The sequence below is a fragment of the Stigmatopora argus genome, chromosome 17 (assembly GCF_051989625.1).
Source record: "Stigmatopora argus isolate UIUO_Sarg chromosome 17, RoL_Sarg_1.0, whole genome shotgun sequence".
Taxonomy (NCBI): domain Eukaryota; kingdom Metazoa; phylum Chordata; class Actinopteri; order Syngnathiformes; family Syngnathidae; genus Stigmatopora; species Stigmatopora argus.
Window position 1 is genome coordinate 10,645,121 of NC_135403.1, and position 25,429 is coordinate 10,670,549.

The 25,429-nt window shown below is 39.4% G+C and overlaps 1 protein-coding gene across 1 annotated transcript; it reads left to right on the forward strand.

Moving 5' to 3' along the window:
- Positions 1-110: 110 nt before the first annotated feature.
- On the forward strand, positions 111-23,992 carry znf438 (zinc finger protein 438). Its single transcript, XM_077624594.1, has 4 exons — positions 111-206; positions 14,268-14,343; positions 19,417-21,111; positions 21,523-23,992. Exons 3-4 carry the CDS (start codon positions 19,445-19,447, stop codon positions 22,103-22,105), a joined length of 2,250 nt encoding a protein of 749 aa, XP_077480720.1. The 5' UTR covers positions 111-206; positions 14,268-14,343; positions 19,417-19,444; the 3' UTR covers positions 22,106-23,992.
- Positions 23,993-25,429: the final 1,437 nt, after the last annotated feature.

The window sequence follows — 25,429 nt, forward strand, 5'->3', positions numbered from 1 at the left end:
GCATGTCAGGTGTGATCTACACAGTTTCATTTTAAACCCTGCAGAAATGACCAAATTACACATGTGGGCAATGTTTGTGTTTTACAAAGTTTTTCACCCCCCCTTTTGTTTTGTTTTTTTACAGTGAAGTCTTAAAGACCGCAGCTCTGAAAACCTACCCTACAGATGTAGGCATGGATCGCCTAGGCTGTTTTTTAAGCTGATAGGTATGTATTTTTGCTAATTATTTTTTATTAAAATGTTGTGATGTAATAGTAGAAACATATAGTTGTCAAAGTCTAAAAAGTGATATAATAGTTGCCTTTTTTGTTGACAAAATGTAAATAATTCAATTCTGAATGTGTGCCAAAGTACTGAATGGCTTCTTGTCAAATTGTGATGCTCTACGAATATTAATGTCACGTTGTTTCGTTGATGTAAAAGACAGAATTTGCATGATCACCTTCCAAGTACGTCTTTTTAACAGCCTCCCCCCTTGAAGTATTCTTGGCCTTTGCAGAGAGATATGTGAAACAAATTATTTTGTAGAACAAGCCATCTACTGTATCACTTTCCTAATCGATTGGTGACTGGAAGCTTTCTGCCTGATCAGCCACGGTTGCCAATTCTGAGCTTGCAATATGTCAGCGTAGATATTTCTCGCAGTCAGTTGGGAGAAAATAAGGTTAAGTTTCTGGCTATTGCAAGGCCTAGACATATTTTTTTTTCCGTGAAAGTGTGTTTTATGGATGCGTGTAGTCATCATAGTTGAAACAAAACTAAACTAGGTGATAGTCATCAGCTGAGACATCGCGAAGATGTTTCGTGTGGAGGAGTGATGGAGAAATTCCCCTCCAACCACGGCCAACATACTGAAACTGGAAATAGCCTTCACTGTGGTGTGTATTCCAGAGGGGGTTTTGGTTTTCCTTTCCAGGTACAAAATATTATTTTCACCACTGCCAGGAAGCCAGGTTTTGTCACATTATAACGAGCTGTAAAGGTCAGCAAATCCCACATGAGGCAACTCTTGCAGGAAGTTTTCATTTCGCACCCTTTCAGACCTGCATTTTTGGGGGGGAGATTTTGCCATTTCAATGTCTAGCTGTCATCACATATTGCCCCCAAAAGGTTAGTGTGCATTTACCCCTCACTTGCTCCTACTAATTCTTTTTCCTGTGGAACTCTGGCAGTGGGGGTCATGTCAATCTACTCTAAGTCAGATTTACTCGTGTATATTGCATTGATTGATTGTTTATGTATGTTTAAATTGATGCTTAAACAAATGTTTTGATCCTGATAAAAGACAGGCACGAACATGCAATTGTCAAACACATCGTTTCTTTTTTTCCCTTGAGATTTTTTTTAATCATTAAAACAGATTGACAGATTAGTAACAGTTGGAAATACTAGTGATGAAAAAATAGAAATACTCAATCATTGTAGATGCTTAGGCAATATTCAGAGCCTTAAATCAAACCCAATTGTAACCAATGTCTGCAGATTGTTTTGCTCAGATGTGAGTTTTCTTGGCCGGAAAGAACACAAACCACAAGGAATAATTTTTTTTCCAGATTAGTTTTAGGCTTTGTGTGTGTTTGAGTTTTAGTCTTTTTGTGAATTTAAGTGAAAGGTTGTCAACCCTGCTAATAAGTGGATATGTAGTATAAAAATTCATGACTACAGGTAAGTAATATGTATTAAAGAGGCATCATTGCACAATTACATACTTGCAATAACCTATAATATCATACCGAATGCTTTTCTAGTACATACAATATATTGGTTAAGTAAATGATCTGTAAAGTATTCATACCATTTGAGAGCAACTTACTGCTCACTTGGCAAATTGGTTAGCTGACACATTTTTAAGAGCTTTCACAGGCCCAGTGTAGCTCTCAGCTCTTTAGGAGTCAGTCACAGTTGGACTGTGACAGCCTCGTTTATCATGCTCGCCATGTTGAATCGCTCCCACTTTTAAAGGGAAGCGTAACATTGTCATATTTTTTAACCATCCCTCTGAACATGAGTAAGGGGTTGGCATGTAAACATGGTACCTTGTGTAAACAAAATCCATGCCATACAGACGGTTGTGATGTTGATTTTGGCTTATAAATACAGTTCCACTGTGGCTTGTGTGGTAAGATGAGGAGGGTGGAAGCAGTCAAAGGAAACTTATATTCATGTCTAACGTTTCCGCTCAATTGTAATTATAATCATATTACTATAACTAGTGACACACACACACCCAAACCCAATATTTTCACTACTAATCAACATGCTTTGAATAAAGTCTCAATAGAAGTTATTCAATAATGATCTAATAATGCTCAGAATTCATGTTGCTTTTGCAACTGCAGAGGTTTAATAGTCATTTTATGCATTAAAAAAGTGCATTCATCTAAATCAGGGGTGTCAGACTCGGGTTGGTTCGCAGGCCGCGTTAACGTCAACTCGATTTCATGTGGGCATTGCCTTCTTCAGATATAATATTTCGATTTTTTTTTAATAAATGGATTTAAACAACTGGATTAAGATTATAGATCTAAAACAATGTTTATTTTAGCTTTTTTAAAATATATTTTTAGATTTTACAAAATGATTTTTGAACTAAAATCACAGAAAAAAAAATGATTAAAAAATTACAATTATTGATTTAAATGGGGGAAAATCAGGAAATTTAATATACATCTATACTCTTCATTTTAATTTGATCCTAAAACAGAAAGTCGGCACTCATGATTTACTTTCCTGGGCCACACAAAATTATGTGGCGGGACAGATTTGGCCCCCGGGCCGCCACTTTGACCCCATATGGTCTAAATAAACATGGTTTCCAAACATTTTTTTTTAGCTGAGGCTCTCTTGTTGCATTAAAAACACCTTGAGGAACACCACCATCTGAAAATCTTAAAATTTGAAATTCACAATCTTGATCTTCAACTAACCTAAGCCAAATATTTTTTTGTGGGGTGGCCTCTAGTGGAACCAATGTGGCCCGTGGGTATGCTCTGGGCACCCTCTTTTATAAGCTTATTGCCCAAAACTGTTAGAGTTAGCCCTTTTAAAACATCATTTTTCTTTTATACTAATCTGCTTATACGTGTCCTGTGAGGTAAGTGCTGCCCAAATATGTCATGAGTGAATGGTTGAAGAACAAGAAAAGCACATCTCATGTCTGAATAATGAATGAGGACCATATGGTGGATGGAAAAGTGAGTTTGTGGCTCTGTAATAGTCAAGTGAATATTGTTTCTCAGAAAAATCCTATTAAGTTTGATTTTTAAGGAAAATGAAATCAGACACTTAATTTTTGACTTTGGTGCCTTGACAGTATATTGGCAGTCTCTGTCCAGCAGTCTCTGTTGAAATCAACAAGTTAAATTGTTGTGCGGTAACACCAGAATTTGAGTTGACTACTGTTTCCATATCATTTCTGAATGATAAAAAAGAGCCTTAGCCTGTCTTTCAAAACCTGTTGTTGAGAAAGCCATTACCTCAAATGGATATGGTTATCAGTGGAAAACGTAGTGGGAGAATTCTTCAGTTCGCTCTCAAAATCAGTTCAAATTCTATTTGGACCTCTTACATGTTTGTTCAGTCTGAGATAGTTCTATAAAATATCAACCCAAAGCCACACTTCATCATTCTTCTGAGGGTCCTCCCACTTCACAAGGTGTTGTACATTCATGAATGGCATTGTCCCTCATCCCAAGTTATATGGTGTTTTGCCAAACAGACTGCCCCCTTTGAATTTATTTCATCACTCCACCCTAGGTGTCTCGTCAGCCTCTCATCCCCTTACATACTAGTCTTGCAAACAGATTTGTGTCTCCCTTTCTGCTTCCCACAGCTATTATTTTGGCGTCTTAGTTGCTTCCACTCCATTTGAGTCCTGGATCACATTACCCTGCCATTACTCAGTTGTTCCCCTGCAAGCTTGCTTCATGTCAGCAGTAGTGGAGCCTGCTTGCCTCCTCTGGACCTGGAGACTAGGACAATTTAACCACAGACGCCCCTGGTCAGTGGCATGACTCCAACTATGGCACAGACTCTCTGGAAAGTTATGCAGAGTTACTGTCAGGCAGCAAGCGTCACTATTTTGTAGCTATATTTTCTCTTCAAGCCTTGCCTTCTTCAGTTGCACAACAAGCTTATCATGTTTCAGATCTGTAAGAAATTATTCATATGTTTTATATGTATATTATTTCAGTTCTTCTGATGAGGTAAATGTCTCGTTAATCCCAACATTCTTTTATGAAGTTGAGTTGTGCAGGCAATATGAACATAGTGGTGGTATTGCATTGGTCTTTTGAGAATGAGCGGTGTAATGTGGCCTTGCAAAAATTTCCTTGGTTTAATACCAGTTTTCTGATTTGATTAATGTCTGACAAGTAAAGCAACTGTATATTGTAAGGAATTGTTGGATGCTATCACTTTAATTTATATGAGGTTGTGAGGGGTAGTAAGTGTGTAACTGTCCGTCTCCCTATGCATTTTCGTTGGTTGTAAAGTTTATAGATGCCAGAGTAACCAACCTCCTGCTATTAAGCTTGTTGTGTACTCATGGAGCCCCAACTCCCCTCATACAATCACCTTTAATTCCACCCCTCTAAATTTATCTTGACATGACACATGGGCGTCCTGTATGAAGCAAGCTAGCCTAATCACTGCACAGGAAAACTCGCTCTGTATGGGATAATCTTCTCTAATTGAAAAGGAGCCATCATTGAGGTTCTGTGTCTTCTATGTTGCTTATCCCACTGCTTGCTTTGCTGTAATGAGACATCTGGGGCTGCACAACAGAGATGTTTGGAATGAACTGTCGGGGGCTAAACAGATCTCAGTGGTATCTTACAGTTCTTGTATGTGGACATTTTAGATTAGAATTGAACTGTTAATTACATTTGCACTGTAAACAGGATCAAAATATTGTAAAGCACTACACCGCTTTCCTTTTTGGGCTGCTAAATGTGTGCATCGCAATGAAGAATCAATCTGCAACAAAAAAACATTCAATGGCAAGCAACAAGTCCTTTGTTGGGTTTCAATCAGAATAGACAGAGGCTGACAAAACACACACTAATGTTAGCTGTTCACTGTGATGTGGCAACAGTCCTTTTTAGGTATAATTTGTAGGTTTTATCACCATTAAATGATTGAACGTTAGGGACTGCTGAAAGTTGTAGTTCCAGCATAAGACAATTCAATATAGGTTAGGCTTGTAAAAAAAGGCACTTCTGTGGTCTAAATACTCAGTAAATAAAGTGACAAACTCACTATGTTAACATTGCCACTAGTGCGTTACTAAACTATGGCAGTGTGAACGTGCACAATGAAGTAACTCTAATTAAACTATGAAATTTTAATATGCACTGCTTAGTGTGAATGTGCCCTTATTAAGAGCCAATTTTACAGCTATTCAACCACCAATTTGCCCTATATATTTCATCCTGTCCATGGTCACTGAAGGTCTCAACAGCAGAGCCTCCACCCTCTGACTTAGACCTTGTGAATAGAGAAAGCAAGTTGGAAATAAACTAAGATTTTCATCCTAGTGAGCAAGAAAAAAGTTGTTTCAGTGAATAGATTACTCAACATAACAAAATTGAGGTAGTTGACTTGAGTATGATAACTTCCGCACAATAGATGCATCTGACCAAGAGCCGCGCCACCCATATTTCATGAAAAAAAACACAGGCCACAAGGCTTCAAGTTTTAATATTGAATATTTACGTCGATGTTACACTGAACTATTAGACTAACAAAAACTGTAGTAAACAAATTCTCATGAAACTAGTTGAGTTGCTATGAAAATGTTGTTAAATACAACTGTTTATTTTCACTATCTTTGGATGACAAGATTAAGTTTCAGTTGACAAAAAAAAAAAATCAGTTATTTAGCCTGTGTAATTACTGTTATTTTTTTCTTCTGGTGTTTACACTAGCACCCTCTTCAAGGATTCTTTGTTACAGGCAACTGCAAACTTGTGTAGTTACTTGGCGCATAGTACACTCCAGATTCAGCATGACCAACTAAGCCCTCCACAGTTCACCAGAGACCTCTAAATTACTGCTTTTCACAACCAGAAAAGTACCTCATGTTTGAGTTGGATTTAAAAAGGGCTGCAAATGCAAGAGTGTCTGTCTCATTTGTGGACCGCATCGCGTCATGATTCCCCTGAAAAAGACACTTTTGCATCCAAAGGATATGTCTACTGACAAACCTAGCAAATACATGAGGCTTAAGGTTAATACTAAACTGCTGTAATCCATTATTTGGTTGGTTACAGAGTAGAGATAGCAATGGTTCAGCATGTACCTGTCAGTACTAAATGATTGCTCATTTCCTGCTAGAGGGGAGGGGGTGTTTGTGAGAGTAATAGCAAGCAGCTGCCTCAGCTGGACCTTGCCTTTCCTTACACTCAGCTTGTTCGTCTCAAGCAAACTTTGGTGCCAATACGCCTACTTTTGGTTCACGTTCCGTGCAACCTGTTAGAAATATAAGTCAGGGATGAGACAATACTTAAGTGTTGAAATTCATGTCACTTGGAACTGAAGAGCATTGTTTGACTACTATGTTTTCAAAACACCTGCGATCGTTACAACTTGTGTGTCTAACGGTGGCATTTTTTTTTTGATTAGCTTAAAGCTCTATCCATACTTCAGAGGAGAAGCACCCAGGATGAGGAAGGCATTCCATCACCCAGTTAGAGGAAGCGCCTCTCTCACTCGTTCATTGGAAATCGCTAAACATAAATCTGTGGAATGTGTCTTTTTGATTCAGATTCGGCGGTGGATGTAACGAGGTAGGGAAAGAAAGTCAGGTATGCTCAGTTTTCCTCTGGCCGTAGAAGTTCTCTGAGATTTGCTGAATTTTCAAGGGGGAAAAAATCCCTAGATCCAAATATGACCCACACGTGTATGACTGATGCATTTTAAAATGTGAAAAAGGATGTGAGAGATTCTCAGGAGCTCTCGGATAAACCAAGGCTTCTCTTGTGAATAACAGCTAATTAACAAAGTAATTAAGATCCAAATCTATATTTAAGGAATGACTGTAAATTGTCCATACATTCAAATAGGCCATCAAAAGGAAACCCTTTCTAGTCATGAAAGGGGTAAATTAAACCCTTCAGATCCTCTTGTCTATTATCCTCACCACGCGTCTCACAAGGGACATCTGTGAAGAAAGGGCAAGCCAATGTTCAGCTGAGTACCAGCCAACATTGGTCCAACAGAAGCTTAGTTCATAATGCAGTCACTCTGCATATTTCATCTCATTTCAATAAATGATGTCACTCCAAGGACATAGTTTGATTTTACCGAGGCAACACCAAGTGTAAGCCGAACCACGTTATCTCATTTCTCTTGTGGCAAATGAAAGATGATAACAAACAGTTTCTTTAGGAAGGCACTGAGCATGTTTTATCATCAACTCACACTGCCACAATAACCCGACCATGTGATGGATGTATTCGCCACAGGCTGCAGAAATATTGCTCCGTATGAATTTAGCGTGCACAGGGAATTGAATTTAGTGGGTGAAAGTGGAAGGGATTTTAATCTGATTACGGTCAGTATTTTTTGATATGGTTGTGTTTCAGTGATCCTCACAACTACTATTACTTATTTTACTTTTTGTCAAGAAGATGTTGACATTAATAATTCAGCAAACTGGTCTCTGTAAAGTTACTCTACAAGGATCCCATAACACAAAGAAGAGCATTTGACCTGGAAAGTGGCATTTCTTCGGCATTTGAAGAGTAGTGGGCCAACACCAGGGTTGGGCAAACGGGTTCTCAAAGGTCTCTGTCTGTGCAGGTTTTTGTTGCAACAGATCCAACACGGACAGTTTAACCAATGAGGTTTCTGCGGAAACAAGAAGCACGTGACTGCAATCAACTGATTGCACTTGTAGGACACCAGATTGGTGAAGAGGTGTCCTCTTGATGAGTTGGAATGAAAACCTGCACCCACTGCGGCACTTTGTGAAATAGGTTGCCCACCCCATTCCACAATCAAACATCAAGCCAAAAAGCCACATAAAGTGTGTATGACTAACAGGCAGGGTTCATCCTGAATTGGTTTCCCACCAATTGCAGAGCACAATGAAACAAACAACAGATCACGCTCACAGTCATACCTAGGAACAATTTAGAGCGTCCAACCAACCTACCAAGCATGATTTTGGCATATGGGAGGAAACCGGAGTACCTAAAGAAAACCCACACAGGTTAAGGTTTGTTGAACAAAGAATTCCTTTTCATTACCAGTTAAGAAAATGGAAATATATACACAAAAGTGAACGAGACTTTAAAATAAAACAGCAAGGAGGAACACTGGACGGAAACGAAACTTTCCATCACCTATATACACGCAAGTCTTGCTACATAAGCCCGTTTGAGGAAGAGAAGGTTAATCGTCAGCAGGCACCATTTTAGGAGGATGAAAATCCTCTTTTTGTCTTGTGACTAGGGGAAGGTACATCCTGTGTCAGGAAATAATTTCGGATAGCATATCAAACAAAACAAAAATCTCTTTCTCAAAATCCTTGGGGCAGTTCTTGGTTCCTAATTTTACTTCATTGCGTATCACCGGAGGCAATGTTGATATCAGCTTACTACAGTCGTTAAGAGCTGATGCAGGTTAACAATGAACTTGGTGTTTGCTTCATGTTTGTAAAATTTGATTGAGGTTATTTAATTCCACTACTTTTTTGGCAAGGGAGTTGCTTTTCCCAGAAACTTGCTGATTTTAAGTTAGTTTTTTATTTATTTTTATCGCAGAACAATAGAGCATCATCGTTTTAGCCGTATTGTATTTTTGGTTGGGTACTTAAGAGTGATAAATACTTTACAGTCTCAATTGGATACCCTTAGTATGTAATTTACAAGGAGCAACTCTTAAATGGCTCACTCTGTTTGCATATTTGTCGTAGGCAAAATGGCTTCCTCTTGTCTTTCCTTTCAGTCAGGAAAGGGTTACTCTCCGTATTTCCTGTCCAATTCCCTAAGCAGTGGCTATGTTCTGATTACGTTCTAGTTGTTAAACATTCCCAGGCTCTTGTAACCTTCTCTATTTGACTCTGCCGTCCAATAGCTGTCCCAGGTGAACAAGTGGGCGAACCTCCTGTTTTTAAGGATAAAATCTACATTTATTTCTCACAGGGGCAGGAGATACGGGGACTGAAAGGTCAGAACGCTATGAGATGACAAGGATTATTTGCTTTCTACTTAGAGCTTTAGAAGTATAATTGACCTAATCGTGGTATTTTTAATAAAATGATCTTAATATGGAAACAATCAACTTCAAACACAATCTCAATGTGCCTTTTGGACTTAAAGATATAGAGGATGAGTGAAGTGTTTCCTTTTTGGGTTCATTCCCACTCCTCGCCACTTGAGACAGCTGATCGACAGCTGAGTTATGTTATCTCATCTGAGTCAGCAGAGCCTTCGCATCAGTCATGAAACAATCCAGATTGTGCGAACATATGTGTGTGGAGGCTGCATTTGTGGACATGACCCAGGAACATAGCTGGGCCAATCTGCACTATATTTAGCCCAGCGATGCTCAGGCTAATTGCCCTCCCAGGCCTAATCATTTCCAGGCTCTGCAGCTCACACGAGACTGATGGGGAGGCCAAACACCCTCCAACCTCATGCTAAAGAGATGTCAGCATCAATGGGCCTATCAATGAACTCCACAAAAAAAGACAAGTGATGATAATATGCTCCCTCCTTGTTTATTCGCTATCCTATAAGAAGATTGTACTAATGGTTGCAAAGGCTTATTTTGGCCCTGAAATTGAATGTTGGTTTTCATTCTTTATTCTATCCTCGCCTAGTTATCCTGTTATAAATAGAGCCTTTTATTTATCTACTCCACTCTGTATGCTCCTGAAAATTACCACTTGTGATGAGCCCTGTCTCTCAGAAGTGAATTGGTTACTCCAAGATCCCGTCCACAAAAGACTATCTGTGCCAATGGAGTCCTGGTCATATAACTTTGAATTTGCTTAATTAGCTTTTTTTCCCAGCTAATTAAATAATTTGCTCAGGACGGTCTCTTGAATGAAATGTCCCATCATTTATGCTAATTAGGCTTTTGATTCAAGACCATTTATCTTGGAGTGGGGAGTGTGGCTGGTGGGGATGGTTAGCATGGAGTAAGGGGCGTGGCAACTCTAAAGGCACTTTAATGATATTAGTAGAGACCTTCTTATTTATTAGGCTAGGGTTTATTTATGCAGAGTGGTGGCTGTCCATCACTGCTAAGTTGGTTTATTGTAGGCTGTAAATGTCACTGAGCTAGTAATGTGCTACGAGAGTATCTTATCAAATAATTGAAAATTCCTGAACATGTTTAATTATACCGTCAACGTAATTAGATTTCATATAGGATTAAAATGGGCATGATGTGGATGATGTCTGATTTTTTGATCACTAGTGTGTGGAAGTTTCATGTTGATTGTTTTTTTGTGTCTTACACTTGCACAAGAAATGCATAAACCGTTTTATATTCACAGGGAGTCTTTTTGTTTTACTTGGTTGTGTGCGGGTACACTTAAAGTAAATTGAATGTTTGGAGTTCCTTTGGTGTATTCAATTTCTAATATATATATTTATATATAATGATAGATAATTGCTTTTCATAATCAACATGCTTTTTAAAAAGTATATCGTCTTATAAAATCAGCTTTAGACATCGGAAATTGGCTAAATTTTTCTTTTAAATCAGTGTCGGCATTGACCTTTCAAAATCCCATAATGGTCGACCTCTACTGATGACATGGTAACAGTGTATTTATTTGGCAGTGCTAGAAAGCTTTTTCATCATGACAAAGCTCTTTGCTCAAATGACTGCTGTATAGGTTCACAAGTTTTTTTTATTTCTTTTTTACTTGAACACAACAGGCAATAATGGGAGCAAGATGCCGCTTTGGCCACAAGGCCTATCGTAACTTCTGATCGTAACCCTGATACAACTGTGCAATTTTACTGTGCAGCTAACTGCGTTTCTGTCACCAGATTTTCAATCTTCACTGGGAACTGCGTTATTCACTCTTTGTTTGTGTAGTAAACAACTTAATGTCTGATTAGACTTCAAATCTGCCCCTGACTTCCAATGCGTGTGGTTTTTGTAAGTATTTTGCACAGTGCGCAGTTTACGGATTCACCCCTCGTCTTGCAATATGTTCTAATTCTACTAATTTCGCATCCGGTAACGAGAGGATTAAGTTCTCATTTGCTATTATTGTAATTTCGATTTCCTTATTTTTCCTGGAACTATACTGACAAACACATCTAGGTGACTAAAAAGCATGCAATTATATCCTTGTCTATATTTCATGCACATTGGCCAGTGGTTAATCTGTGGTGAGTCTGGCAGGCTGTTGAGTCTCTGGGTCCGTCTGATAGTGCTTGTTCCTTTGAGATTCAAACATACTGTGTATAATGACACTTGCTATGTCCAGGGTCTGATCTCAGGCCAGCGTGAGACGATCCAGAATCTCTGATGCCAAGACCTGGGCAGAATAAAGATACAACTGCGATTGTTTGATCAACATCATCATACATGTGCCACTGTTTTTGCCACCTGCAGTCTCCACACTGGCTCTTTAACAGTGCATTATGCACAGATGCATCCTTGGCGAATGAGACCACCCTGTCTAGCTCACCCCTCTTGATCTCCCACTACTGGCGTCTCTCCCTCACGGTTCTCTGTTCTTTGTCTCATAAGCAAAACAGTCTTTCTTCTTTCCCCCTCTCCTCCCAGTTCCTCATAAGATCCAACGGGCCAGATTTTTTGTGCTTTTCTGCGAGTCCTGTGAGGGGAACCTTGAGGGTCTCTGTGGGATCAATTTAAAAGGGAAGTACTTGTCTCCTCCTCTCCTTGGCCCTTTCGGCTGATTGGATCAACTCGTCAGAAACTTGCAGGCTTTTGATCTCACCCTCTCCAAACCCACCCTTTTTCAAAGTTTTTGCAAGAGCTTGGCTTGGAAAAGTCTGTTCCACTTTCTGGAGAATGTGCCCCCCAACGTTTTGCGTTGCACCTGCGAGTGAGAGTAGTAATGAAGTTTTGTAAAAGCCACTGAATAGTTAAAGGAGAAAAAAAACAATCTTGGTTATAACTGTTTTGTCTTTGAAGATGTGAGAATCTTTTCTTCAACTGGTAGTCTTTGGGTGAGAAGTTGCTGTGAGTTGCAATAAATAATTTACAGTGTGAGGAAACTGAGAGAAAGGTAGGAGGTGCTACCCTGAAGGAGTGTGTTGACGTCGTTCCTTCCTTTGTTCACCATATAGGGAAAGCCAGCCTTAACCACCTTCCCCAATAGGGACTACATTATAGTAGGGCAATCATCAGGGATTCGGTGGTTTCTTATTTTTCTCTTAATAGCTAGAACCTTAATTTTGGAAGTTTTTCCCTTTTATATCAGCTAGCTAAACGTTATACTTCAAACTAAATCCCAAATTATTCAACAGTGATTTTTATGAAATATGCAATGTCAGTCAAGGTTATTTGATTATTTTTGTGCTTGTTTAGTAGTGAGACTTTTAAAACTAAGTAGATTTCTGGTATCATTTCAATTGGTTATAACTTGAAGAAAAAATAAATCTTTGGCTCAAATAGATCTATGGCAATTGTATTTTGTACATGTATAATAACAAGTTTTAGGTCAAGATAAACTTTTCCTCACTACTGGATGGTTTTCTGTCAGGGTCTGAAAGTGTTTTTTCCTCTGTCTTTCCTTACAGACTTTCTCTTCTTGGAAAAACCCTGTCATTGTAGTATTTCTAGTCATGGTAAATTTAACCAATCCGGACCACAATATGTTTTGTTTGTTCTAAGACATTTGAAGAATATCACCTTTTTTCTCCTGGAGTTAGCGGTTTTCCTTAGAACCACACCAGAAAAGACTTCAAAACTGTCAAGTGGCCTTCATACAAGCATTTGTCTTTCTAAAAAAACAACTACTTTTAGAACTCTTCAATCCTGGTGTAATGACCTCATTGGCAGAGTTGTGTGCTAATTGAGGTTTAATGGTAGAGTGGAATATGCAGGGCTGTAATTTTGCCGGCCTGGCCTGGAATAGAGACGACATTTTCATGTGGTCCAAGCAAATTTAGATAGCAGCTTTGCAGCTGTGGGAGACACCTTTCTGTTTTTTGTTTTCTTTTTGGGAGGAGTAAAGCGAGTTCCCTATATTAATTAAAGCATCTGTCTTCTTATTTTTCCCCCCCAATTTTTTTGAACCATGTCTCATACTTAAGCACAACTCACATTGTTCAGGTGAAATACTCGAATCACTTTGGTGAAGCGTCAATACTTACTGTGTTTTCTGATTTAAGTTCCGGCATTGCACAGGACAACATCCACTGCTTTACTACGTTGCGTGTCCTGCTCTCCCATTCTTCAATAATTTATCCAGACAAGGAGAATGATTATTCCATGAATATTCACTCAAAATTCATTTCTTGTGCTTTCTCTTCAAGTGTGTGCATGCCAGTGTGAGTGCAATTGTGTGCCCTTACGCACTTGTGTTGCTGTGTGTAGGCAGTTCTTTTCTGCTTGAAACAAAGGAGGTGTCAGGCTGTATTAGCCCCCTTATGACTGAACGCCCAGAGAGCTCAGAGATGCACCACAGGTTCTGCTGAGTCGCTCATGAGCTACAGTGTCTGCCTCGTCGTCGCTTTGTGCCCCCCCTGCACGCCCGCTTTCCACTCCTGAGTTGCTCTAACAAGGTTGTTGGAAGAGGATAAGGCGTGTTAAATGAATAATTTACACACAAGAGCGCTCCTTATTTATTTAATATGGATGGATCTGACTGAGTGGGCAGCCTGTGTCCCTGCCTGCCGAGACACTGTTGGCTAAACGAGCGCTCATTCTGTTAAATGGAGTGTATCTGTGTGTGTATGTGCATGTGCAAAGCCATGTGTGAATCCTAACGAATGTACTCGTCGCTACACCGCGTTACTCTTTACACATAGATGCAAATAGATCGCACGAGAGATCTTTTACTTCCGTCGTTCTTCCTTTCATGAATTGAACAATTTTGCAGCCAGTCACACTGCAAGGGAACATTTGTTGAACACTTGGAGAGCTGTGAATGACAGTCAGCCAGAACATACAGCATGGCGTGTACCAAGTGTGTGTAGCCCTGTGAACTACTTTCTACTTGTGAATTTTCTGAACCTGAACATTCCTTAATTATTGAACTGAATTTTGTTTCTGTTCTTTTCCCCCCCAGTTTTAATGAAAATGTGAAATATTTTTCCTTATAGGGGGAGTTCATGAAGGAGAGGGGTGGAAGAGCCACGACCTATGTTCCGCCTAATGACCAAGGAACTTTGCAAATAGGTAACAATCATTCTATGGGTTTAATCTGAATTTGAATGCACCTGACCACAGGGGCAAATAATGTTTGACTTGTTTTGGTTTTGCATAAAATACATTGTTAAAGATGTATTGCTCAGTTGCATCATCTACCTCTGAATATTGCTTCCATTGATGGAGGTAGCCATGCGCAGCAGGATACTACAGCTTGTGTATGTATGTGTGTAATTCCCAGGAGAAAAAAATCCCATAGCTCACACTGACCTCATTATAAAAATAGCTCATCTATCCACCCATCACATTTTATTCAATTTTCCTATTCTGTGCAATCCCTTATACATCGTGATCCTTTCTACCTTTCTACTTTCTCTCTGCTGGTGTTTGCAGTGGGTTTAACACAAGATTAAAAGCTTACGCAAGTCTTTGCAACATTAAGGTTTTCTCCTGCACCTGTCATTACCAATCTAGTCCTAATCTGGGATCATAAGATTTCTTTTAATCAAGAAACCTTTCTGAATAACATTTAAAACAGTGCTTCCGTGATGTGCCAACCATGTCCCTCCCGTTGCTGCAAATCAATTTGCCCTGTATCCTTGGGCTTTCAACCATTTTTTCGACTCTTAAACCTTCCTAGTTGCTCACATCTGTATTTATATATGGCGACAGCCACGTGGAAGTCCACGTCTTGGATATTTAGTCCTCAAACATTTTGCAAGAAAGCGCCATCTCGCAGTCTCTGTAATTTGGGTCACAATCTCAATCACTTGGTTTTTCTCTTGAGGTGCATTAACTTCACCCCCACCCCTGCCTCATCCTGCTTTGCTGTTTATCTATCTCTGGGCCCATCGCGTCCCTGAACCTGCTGTAATTAGCATCATCACACCACGCTGTTTGTTTACTCAGGTACTGAGAGACGAGAAGTGAAGTGAGAATGAAAGAGATCGTTGGAAGCAGAAAGCTTGGGAAAGGAAGAGATGGGGGGAGAAGGATTTACCAAATCAAAGTGTTCTGAGACTCTTTCATATTGGATGCATGAGATAATGATAGTAAGGATGACATGATGCTAGAAAAGTCAAAAATTAGATGCAAAGAACTTTCCTGCTTCTCTATGCCACCCTGCCTTTTTCCGTGGTTGAACTGAGAAGAGCCGGAATCAGCACGGTGGAAGCTTCCTTCCTCTTAAATTCCCTCCTGAGTTTGTCCCATTGAGTCAAGGTGTCATTAAGGTGTTTGTCTCAGTAGAGTTTGCATGACTCACTAAATAGTCAAGACGTTAACAAAGGACAACATTTTTGGGGGTTGGATCGCATCTTTCACTGTATGTTTGATATTTTGAGTTCAGGAAATCGAAAAAGTTTGTTTTATTTTCTTGAACAGTCTATGCTCAAATCCTGTCGCTGCTAATAACTCTCACTCAACTACTGGTATTATTTTTTTCATCAAGCTCCCCTCCATTTTTCTTCCACACTCTTTAGTGCTGTTTGACCTATTCGAATGGGTCCAAATGTCACCTCAGAAGGAAAGGTCAGGTAAAGGTTTAGCATTGCAAAGTCTGGATGACTAAAACAGTCTGGCTGCCTGGGGAGGGATAGGGTGTTAACACTTGAAACCACGAACACACATTTCTAGACATGCTCTTGGACACACTGCTGTCACCTCCAATCCAGAGTCATGCCACTCATCACCAGGTCCTTCTGTAGCATAAATAGTGTACAGTATATATAATCTTTATTATTTCTTAATAGGCAAACATTTGAAAAATTAGTAACTGGCTAATATTGAACTGCGGTATTATGTAGAGTACCAAACAATGCACATACAGTACTTATATATAGGTTATACAGATGAATGTGAAGATTAATTCATTTTTTTAATTTCTTGCCAAGCAAGTACAGTCAGCTAAATGTATTCTGTATTAGCAATAGTGGGTGAACAGTGTGTTTTCCATCGATTTCATTTTCATCCACGTGCTAACGAAATCGGCCAAATCCTAATTGGAATGGATTTCTCCCATGCATTGATTTGCTCAGGTGACACTGGATGACATATGGTTGTGTGTTTGTTTGTACATGCCATGCATACCATATGGTGCTGTAATAGAGGATGAGAGGGAGCTTCACCTTTTTATTGTTGTCCAATGAATACACAGAATTAGCAGCAGGATGCTGTCAAATATCCATTAATTGCTGTTTCATCCAGCACGAGCTGTTGGACTTGTCCAAACACCGATTTCATTTTCACTATGACTGTGCTTGCCCTGCACCACACGAGAGCTGAACTCTCCTCCACATATGCACACACCGCATGATCAACACACTTGATTTTACACTTAGCTTAAGTTGAAAACTGCTTTCACTTACAGTGATTGAGTCGTTTGCATGCACAGAGGACAGATGACACCTTTAACATACATAATATGTTCTCCCAGGCTGGACAAAATGAAAGGCTTTTCCTCATAAGAGAAATGGTAAAACATAATAATAATAATAATAATAATGCACTGAAATCGGTCATGTTTGCATGTAGAATTAGGAAACTGGAAGCTGGCTGCTAAACACGACTTCTCACAGCCGGCTGGCCCCGACCCCGCACCCCCCTCACGTTCTGGCTTCTTATCTAGGCTAGATCCTGGCCTTTCATCTACGCCAAAACCTAGGGGGGGTTGCCTCCGTTGTTTTTACCCCTCCCTCCCATAAACACGGACACTTGGTTGATTCCAGACCGGCTTCATCTCCGTGCCCTATCTTTAAGTCCCAGATGAGCAATGCTCTGACCTACCAAGGAGATAACAAATCTCAACTGCCCTCTCCCCATAATCCTGGGTTTGTTGTTGTTTTCATCTAAAACTGATACATGAATAAACCTTTGGAACTGCCAAGATCTTCCAAGCCATCAAAGATATTTAAAACAATAATAATTATTAATTAGTTTTTCCACATCAAAATTATTGTGGTGTTTAACAGCTTTTTTTTTTTCCTGCACTTGTACTGCAGAAGACAGTACATTTCATAAGCGCAACTTTTATTTGGCACAACAAGATGAATAATTGAGGCCACTAAATATATTCTTCAGAAGTTGAGGAAAACTGGTTGATGTATTTTTAAAATTATGCTCACTTCATGCTCTGCCTGCTCACACACTGCCCTTCTATTCAACCCTGACCTCTACCGTGTATAAACATATGTTCCTCACCTCTCACCTTCTGGCTTCACCTGTTAATCTGTCTCCCCTTTTCCGCTGTCCCTTGCATTCTCTCCCCCCAAAAAAGAAAAAAGCAACCTAGTCTTTCTGCACCATCCTGGCCCTGACCTATGACCCCGGTCAGATTGAACCTGATGGCGCATCAAATCCCATGGCAGATTGAGTGGAATCTGACCTCCACGTGTATTTGTCTTTTAACCCCTATATACTTGTGATCTCGGATCTCATATTCCAATAATCATGTAGGTTGGATCCCCTTACAAGTTATGTGACACCACACCGGTCGGTCTTCTGCTCAATGTTGACTTTGAAAGATATTCAGACCCTTTCTTTTTCCAAACGATTTTGTTTTAGGTTTGAAAGCTCGTATTTGCACAAGTATTCCAATGCTTTGCTGGATTATTCCAGAAGAAACGCCTCATAAACCCATGCAATAAAATTTAGAGCTCAGCAAGGGAAGATGTCTTTGAACCAGAGTAGAATGAACGTGTTGGAAAATGTGGTTTCAACTGATTTTGAACTACTGAAAGAGAACAACATGTATGTCCAAAATTCTAAACATATTTTGAGTGGGTCAAAAGTTTAGGTCACTTGCTAACCTAACAAGCTCCCAATAGAGATCTCATACAACTGTCAAAAACAACAGTAGCTGTTTCTTTAGGTTAGTAGGTTAAAAGTTGCCAATGCAGGTGAAATGGGTGGATTTTTTTGGTATAATTCTTATTAGTCTCTGTATCAAGGCGACTCTTCAGTTTTTGACATTGAAAACATCTTATGGACTGTATGCCATATTTTTGTTTGTGTATGATATGTAACCTTATATCTTTTGAAGACTCTGATGTCATGCCATCAGTGTCAGTAACGAACAAGATGACCTGTTTTCACTCTTTCATGTATACTGATGGATTCAGATATTTGAGGATTCGATGAGAAGTGGTAATTTAATGGGGAATTAGACTACATTTCAACAATACCTAACCCACCATGTCTTACTCCAAACCTCTGTTGCATTGTACAATGAATTTCCCCTAACAGATTCAAATATATGAATATATAAATTGTCTGAAGGACCGTTACTTGGTTTTATTCCACAGAGTGTTCACACACAGTAACAATCAAACTATCAGCTGTCTACTGTATATAAAAAATGAATACCTCCAGTTTTATGGAGCTGTCATGTGGCCAGGCACTGTGTAAATATTCTGTGCACAAAAACACTTCCAGCTGTTACACAATATGCCTTTTGCTATTTCTCTTTGCGGACACTTCTTGAAAAAGCTGTTATCTTTTTCCAGTTTCTTCTCTTGTATTGTTGGATTGAATTGGATAGGATAACTTTATTCATCCCGTATTCGGGAAATTTCATTGTGACAGTAGCAAGAGGGTGAGAATGCAGATACAGGAAAGGCATGTCAACTCGTTGAGAGTAGATTTTGAAAAGAAGGCTTTTTGAAATGATTCTATGGTGCTCAATGTTGTCAATGGTACAGAATTATACTTGGGTTGAGGGTCAAATTTCTATTTTTAGACCTTTATTCATTCCTATGTTATCTCCTCCACCTGTTTGATACCAGGTACTAATTTATGGGAAATTTATCTTTTGAATAATTTTATCAATGAATAAACTTGGCATTTTTAGACTGAATTCTCTCATTCTGATATGGTTAAAAAGATTATTTTGTCACACTAGTGCAGATGCTTTAATTTTTATGACTTACGTACTGTTTGAGTTGCACGCCAGGAAACTAAATTGACATCAATAAAAAATGATTCCTAAAAGAGGTTGCTTTTAAAATGTCCAGTGGCAAAATGCAGGAATACAGTGTTGGCAAGGTTATGGTCTGTCTTTGAAGGTTTGGTTCTAAATCATCTAATACAACCGTTTTTTTCTTTCAGCTGGTTTCCAGTGAATCCAGCCTTTCAAATGAAGAGCCTTCATTTCCGCAGCATCGCCCCCAAGGCCCCAGTCATTGTGAGTTCCACTTCATCTGCAGTCCTGTCTTGTCAACCTCCCCCTACCCTTCCTGAAGCTGGTAGTGGCGCTAGCCCTAAATCCATCGTTGTGCCGACCCAAAACTATGCCTTGATGCAAATAGCTGGTCAGGATGGCACATTTTCTCTGGTGGCACTGCCCCCTTCTGTCTCTCAAACAACACAGCAACAACAACCTCATCAGACTCAGTCCATCCAAAAGACTCTCAAGCTGCCCATCCCCAGATACAAGCCTACGAGGAATGTTGGGACCCCAGATAAGGCTAAACTGCGCCCAATTGCTCTCAGGGCTAACACTTTCACTGGGGAGAGGTCAACACCAACAAAGACGGTTACACATATTAAAAAGCCCAAAGAGGAATTGTCGGAGCAGGTCATTTTTATAGACCCGGCACATTCTGAAATTTCTGTCCCTACTCTACTACCGGAAAATGCAGTTCTGGGCCCAGCCTCCCAGTTAGAGCAAGCTCCCGACAAAGTTGAAGAACCTGCAGCATCAAGCGTTCAAAATTCATCCCAAACTGCTCTCAAAACCTGCCCAGGCAAATCTCTTGAGCAAAGTGGTGCTATGATGAGGATATGTCATTCTAAGACTGCATCAGCTCAGTCTCAAAACAGCATTGCTGTTATCTCTCCAGCCATCTTTAGCAAAGCAGTCCAGATTATCCCTTCCCCTCCTAAAGGTAAACTGCCCATCCTACCTTATTCTAAAATGAAGACCACACTTATTCCAGCCGCTAAACTCCGTTTGACCCAAGATAAGAAGGCTCGCCAGTCAGGCCCCTTGAGTCCCAAAGATCCTACATCCTCATTTCATGAAACATCAGAAACCCTGCCGCTAAGCCCACCTTCTCAGCCCCAGAATAAGAACTCACTCATCCCAGTGTTGGGCAACCTTCAAAAGATGCCAGGAAGGAAAAGAGGACGAAAGAGAAAGACAATGGAAGACATCTTAGCACATGAGGCCAGAAAGAAAAGGTCGTTGTCCTTTTTTCGTCGAAGGGTCCCTGAAAAACCATTAATGCTTGTATCTGGTTCCAAGCAAAAAGAGGTTGACATTTCCAAAAAGTACCGTAGCATTCAACCCAAACCCATGTTGGTGATGGAGACAGTTCCCCAGTTACTTAGTTTGCCTGCCTGTAGCACAGATGGTCAAGAACCTGAACTTGTACCAAGTCACCAGCTCCCGACACCCAAAGCAGCGACAGACCCAGATTGTTCTCCACAACAACCTCCGCTCACCCTACACCTGAGCAGTACAGCCCATTCCCGAATTTTTGTAGCAAGCCGCTCTATTTATCGTTGTCCCACCTGCAGCCGCTGCTTCCAGTTCAAGCATCACCTCCAGAGTCATATGAACACTCACAGCACCAGTCGACCATATGCCTGCCCATTTTGCCGCAAATCATATGCGCATTCCGGCAGCCTGAGTAGTCATATGACGCATCATCATTCAGAAGCTCGATCTCGTCGGACTCTAAGTTGCGAGTTCTGCGAAAAGGCCTTTGGATACGTGGGTGTTTATTTCAGTCACCTGCGAGAGGTGCATAAGGTCTTGCTTACAGTGGAGCCATCGATTAAACATCATGAGAATGTGGGGTAAGTTAACTTTTAAATGGAATTCTTTAAACAATATACAGCAGTTTTGTGAATTTTGTCATCTGAAAGTATCTTTCCCGTTGAACTAAATGAAAATGCCTTTTAACACCCCCAGCCTATGAGGCTGAAAAACTTTCAAAAAACGGTAATTTTGTACCCAAGTATACCCTATAATTCATTGTGCTGCTGCTTCTATTGACAAGTGCTTCTACGTTAAGAGACTTGGTAAAATTAGTCATTTTCCATTGAAGATAGCCAATATATGGCTGTTAATATTCAATCAATTTTTGGTTCAGCAATCTATTTATTTGATTATTTGTGGTCATGGTAGGTCCATCTTGCACAATAAATAATAATCTCAGCGTTTTTTTCTAAATAACGATCAGATACTTACTAATTCCATCCTAACAGCGAAAATTCAGAAGCATCAGATGAACAGGATCACGATGAATCTGTGGAGCTGCAGATTAAATGCGGCCGCTGCCAAGTGGTTACCTCAAATTTTGCGGACATGAAGATGCACCTTCTATACGTTCATGGGGAGGAGGTCTTGGTTCAACTTCAGCGGCATCAATCTTTGCCGGGTGGGTACAATGCTGAAAAAGAGCTGATAAAACACGCTGCACACTACTGGCGGCAGCTCAATAAGAAGCGCAGCCTTGTCAAGTGTGGAAACTGTAACGAGGAGTTTTTGTCTTTTGCAAAACTTAAGAGGCACATTATGTTCCACCACTGTGGAAGTGAAGGGGAGGAGGACATGCAGACTGTTCAGACATCAACTGCCGTTGGATGCCTTGGAGTACTTGCAATTGGTTCTGCCTTTAACTGCGTCCTTTGCAGCAAAGTCTTCGATACTAAAGAAGGGGTTCTCCAACACTGGAGGGGTCACCACCACTGTGAGCAACCCACTTTACTTTGGGCTGCTTTGAGCTCCTACTCTGGCGTGGAAGATGGGGACGGTAATCTGAAATCTCCTGATTCAAATCCTCATTAGCCTGCCCATCTAGCTCATTTGCTGGAGCTTCTCATTGCCACACTCAGTTCTAGCTGTAAGAAAGCCAAGGATTTAGTGTTTCCCAATTAGCCCCTTCCCACAAATATATATTTATATATATTTATTTCGAGTGCATCCATTGGGGTAGTGCTTTTTCAGTTCTTAATCATCAGGTCAAAGATGCCACATTTATGAAAAATGGTCATGCTGAGTTTATGTTGCACTGTTTTTAAGTTTTTTAATTTCATGGTTATTTAAATATTCTTTCAAAGGTAAGATTACTAGAAGTATAATAAAAGTAAATAAACAATATTCCTATAAATATTTGTAGTGGTAAAAGTGCATGTAGTTTTGTTCCAAACTGCCTCAGAGTTCTGCATCCAACACTGTTGCAATTATAATAATATAATTAAAATAACATATTTGTTCTATATATTTATACAACTGCACCTTATTCCACATTTCTATAAAAAAAAGAAAACTATAGATTTCTTTGGAAAAACAGAACTGCTTTAGCTGTGCATTGACAATATTACAAAACGGTTTGCAATGGTCTCAAATTGAAAATTTTGTCATATGTATAAATTGAGGGGTGTAACTAATGTAGCTAAGAGATTATCTACACTGGAACACCATGGCCTTGGATTCATACATATGTAATCTTATCGGAATCTATACAAATATCTTGTTATGGTGAAGAAAAATGTAGTTTAAGGTATCATTCATTACATGAAAGTCTTAACGAGTAAATTTTCACACTTAAGCAGGATGATAACAGTTATGGTAATACTAAGTATTCATCTAACAATTTCTGGTTGAACATGGGAACTGAACATTCTTTATGAGAACAGATAAGCGTTTGCACAATCACATTAAAATGATGATGACTGGGTCAATGTGCCAAATCATTGTCATTATTTATTTTTGGGGTGGAAACTTGTACTACACTTAGTATGAGTTGATAAGACCACTAGAGCCCTCATTGTGACTTTCTTTAAGTATGACTGTAATAATCCTATGCCAGCCTCATGTGACTGCCTTGTGGCCTTTAAAAGAATAACTAATAATTTTAATTTTTAAAGAAATCTCCATATCATAAGGTTTCACTTTGGTAGCCAACAAGTATGCTTGTTGGTTGCCTATTTGTGTATTCCGTGACATGCCAAGATTTTATTGTACGTGTTTAAGCTTTTAACCACGGAGAAAAATACTGTTGCAGCTAGTAAATGTTACCAGATCATGTATGCACCTGAGGGAATCTTTTGACTCTAAATTTAGAGTTCATGTACTGTTTTCCAGGAGAATATGCTATTTTATACCAGATTAATACAAAGTTCTTTTAGTATGCTTGTGTCAAGTGGGGTGACCCTGATATGTTTGTTTTATTCAAATTTAGTTTCTTGATTGGTGTGTAGTGAAAATGTCTGTTTTCATATGGAAAAAAAATGACAGGGTGAAATGAATGTACCCAAATGTTTAAAAATATCCTAGTGATTGTGTGCTTATATACATAGATGGTATATACATAGATGCATACATTGTAAAAATATATATATATAGATATTTAAAAATATATTATGATGATCTTTTGCTCTGTTTTGTCACAACAGAACACAAGGTTAATTCAGCTTGACAAAACAAAAATTTAAATGAAGTGGATAAACAGCTCTAGTGCTTATTGAATGCTCGTGTGTGCATGTGTGTGCATCTTCATTCCCAATTAGGAAGAAAATGGTAGAAAATGGGGATCACAGTTTCTGTTGGGTTTAAAACAAATTGATAAAATGAGTAACATCCAAAAGTAAAGCAAAAATGGCTTTGTGCTTGTGGTTGTTTGTGTACCTTGAAAACCTAGTCTTTATGAAAATAAAAAAGATGCTTTACTGAGCCAGTTTTCATATGACTAATTTAATGATGTACTGTATATATTTTTTAATTTGTTAATGGACCTCTAAAATTTTGAGATCGTTTTCTGCTAATGGTTTTTCATTTTAAGCAGCGTACTTATGGGGCTCTCTTTTTATTTTTTACTACACTTCAATTTTGTTCCCCTTGTAACTTTGAGGCATAATCTTTTCAAAGTAATAAACATAGATTTTAAGACATAAAATGGCAGCGTAAAAAGGCTCAACTCCCTAAATTTGTCTTTTAATGCATTATGGTCAATCTTTTTAAGTTTTAAGCCTCTAACATATTGGTATCTAAAGTTGAAGCTATTGATTTTTAAGAACAGCTTTGAATCAATTTTGCGTTTGAGCCGCAGGTTTAATAGATGGTTGACTTCCCCTTAAGTGTGTGTTGTATGGAAACCTTGATATAACAAATAACGAGAAAGTGACGCATTCACTTGAGCCCCCCCCAAAAGGAAGCATTCACAACAATATAGTGCTGTTCAAAGTTCACAGGAACTGGAAGTCTACCATTGTCCGGGAATGAGTTGTCTTCCACCTTCCATATTTCCACTGTTACAGCTCAGTAAAGTCGTTATGTTGTTTTATACAATATAGTAGTAGAGAGGCTGTTCGGAATATGAGGGCTCCAAGTGGAGCATTTGAACAATAGCAGTATTCTGTTTGATTGCTTCATATTTAATAGATGGATCGGATACCTGCTTGTCTTCTGTTCTCCAACCGCATGAAACTCCTCTCTCTTCTTTAACCTCTTTAACGCAGCAGAAGGGAAAATAAGTCAAATGGATGGGAGCTAAAGCCACACCACAGCTGTGTAGAATTCAGGTCCTTGGCTCTAATTGTTTTAGAAGCACATGATTCTGTCACACAGGTCAAAGGGCAGCCCTTCCTGGGTTTCTGCAGCTTGTCAGAGACAAAACCGGAATCGTAGCCTTATTCTCTCATTTTCTTCTACTTTACAAAGGCTCAAAAGGTTCTAAATGAGCGACTTCAGGTGGGGCTTAGGCAGCTGAAGGTGCGACATCAGTTACACATGCAGGCGCAGATGAAAAGAAATGCACTATACATTGATGCATATTTCCCTTTAATCAGCGTTAACACGCACCATAGCAGTCACACAAGCGCTCTCACTTCCTCGTACATCTCAGGGGGACCTGTCTGATCAAAGCACCCCCCTCTACTTTGTGATCAGTGGCAACGAAGAACTGGAGCTTTTTCTCTTTTCTTTCCTTGGGTCCGATTCTTTGTGTGCTTTCTCCTGCACACCTTGAGAGTTGGTTGGTCTTTTACAGAGGCTGTGTTTTGGTTTGGGAGGCTAAAGCATTGACTTTCTGTTTTGGCACCATTGGTACAAAAGCAGAGTGAATGGTTTAAATGATGTGCTGAGCCATCTTTTCTATCTCTAAGTTTGTTT

What these genes read in the sequence shown, in the direction of transcription:
- znf438 (XM_077624594.1), top strand. Translation starts at nt 19,445, where the DNA reads ATGAAGAGCCTTCATTTCCGCAGCATCGCCCCCAAGGCCCCAGTCATT. An exon ending in AAACATCATGAGAATGTGGG is followed by an intron (nt 21,112 to 21,522) that starts GTAAGTTAACTT and finishes CCATCCTAACAG; the next exon opens with CGAAAATTCAGAAGCATCAG.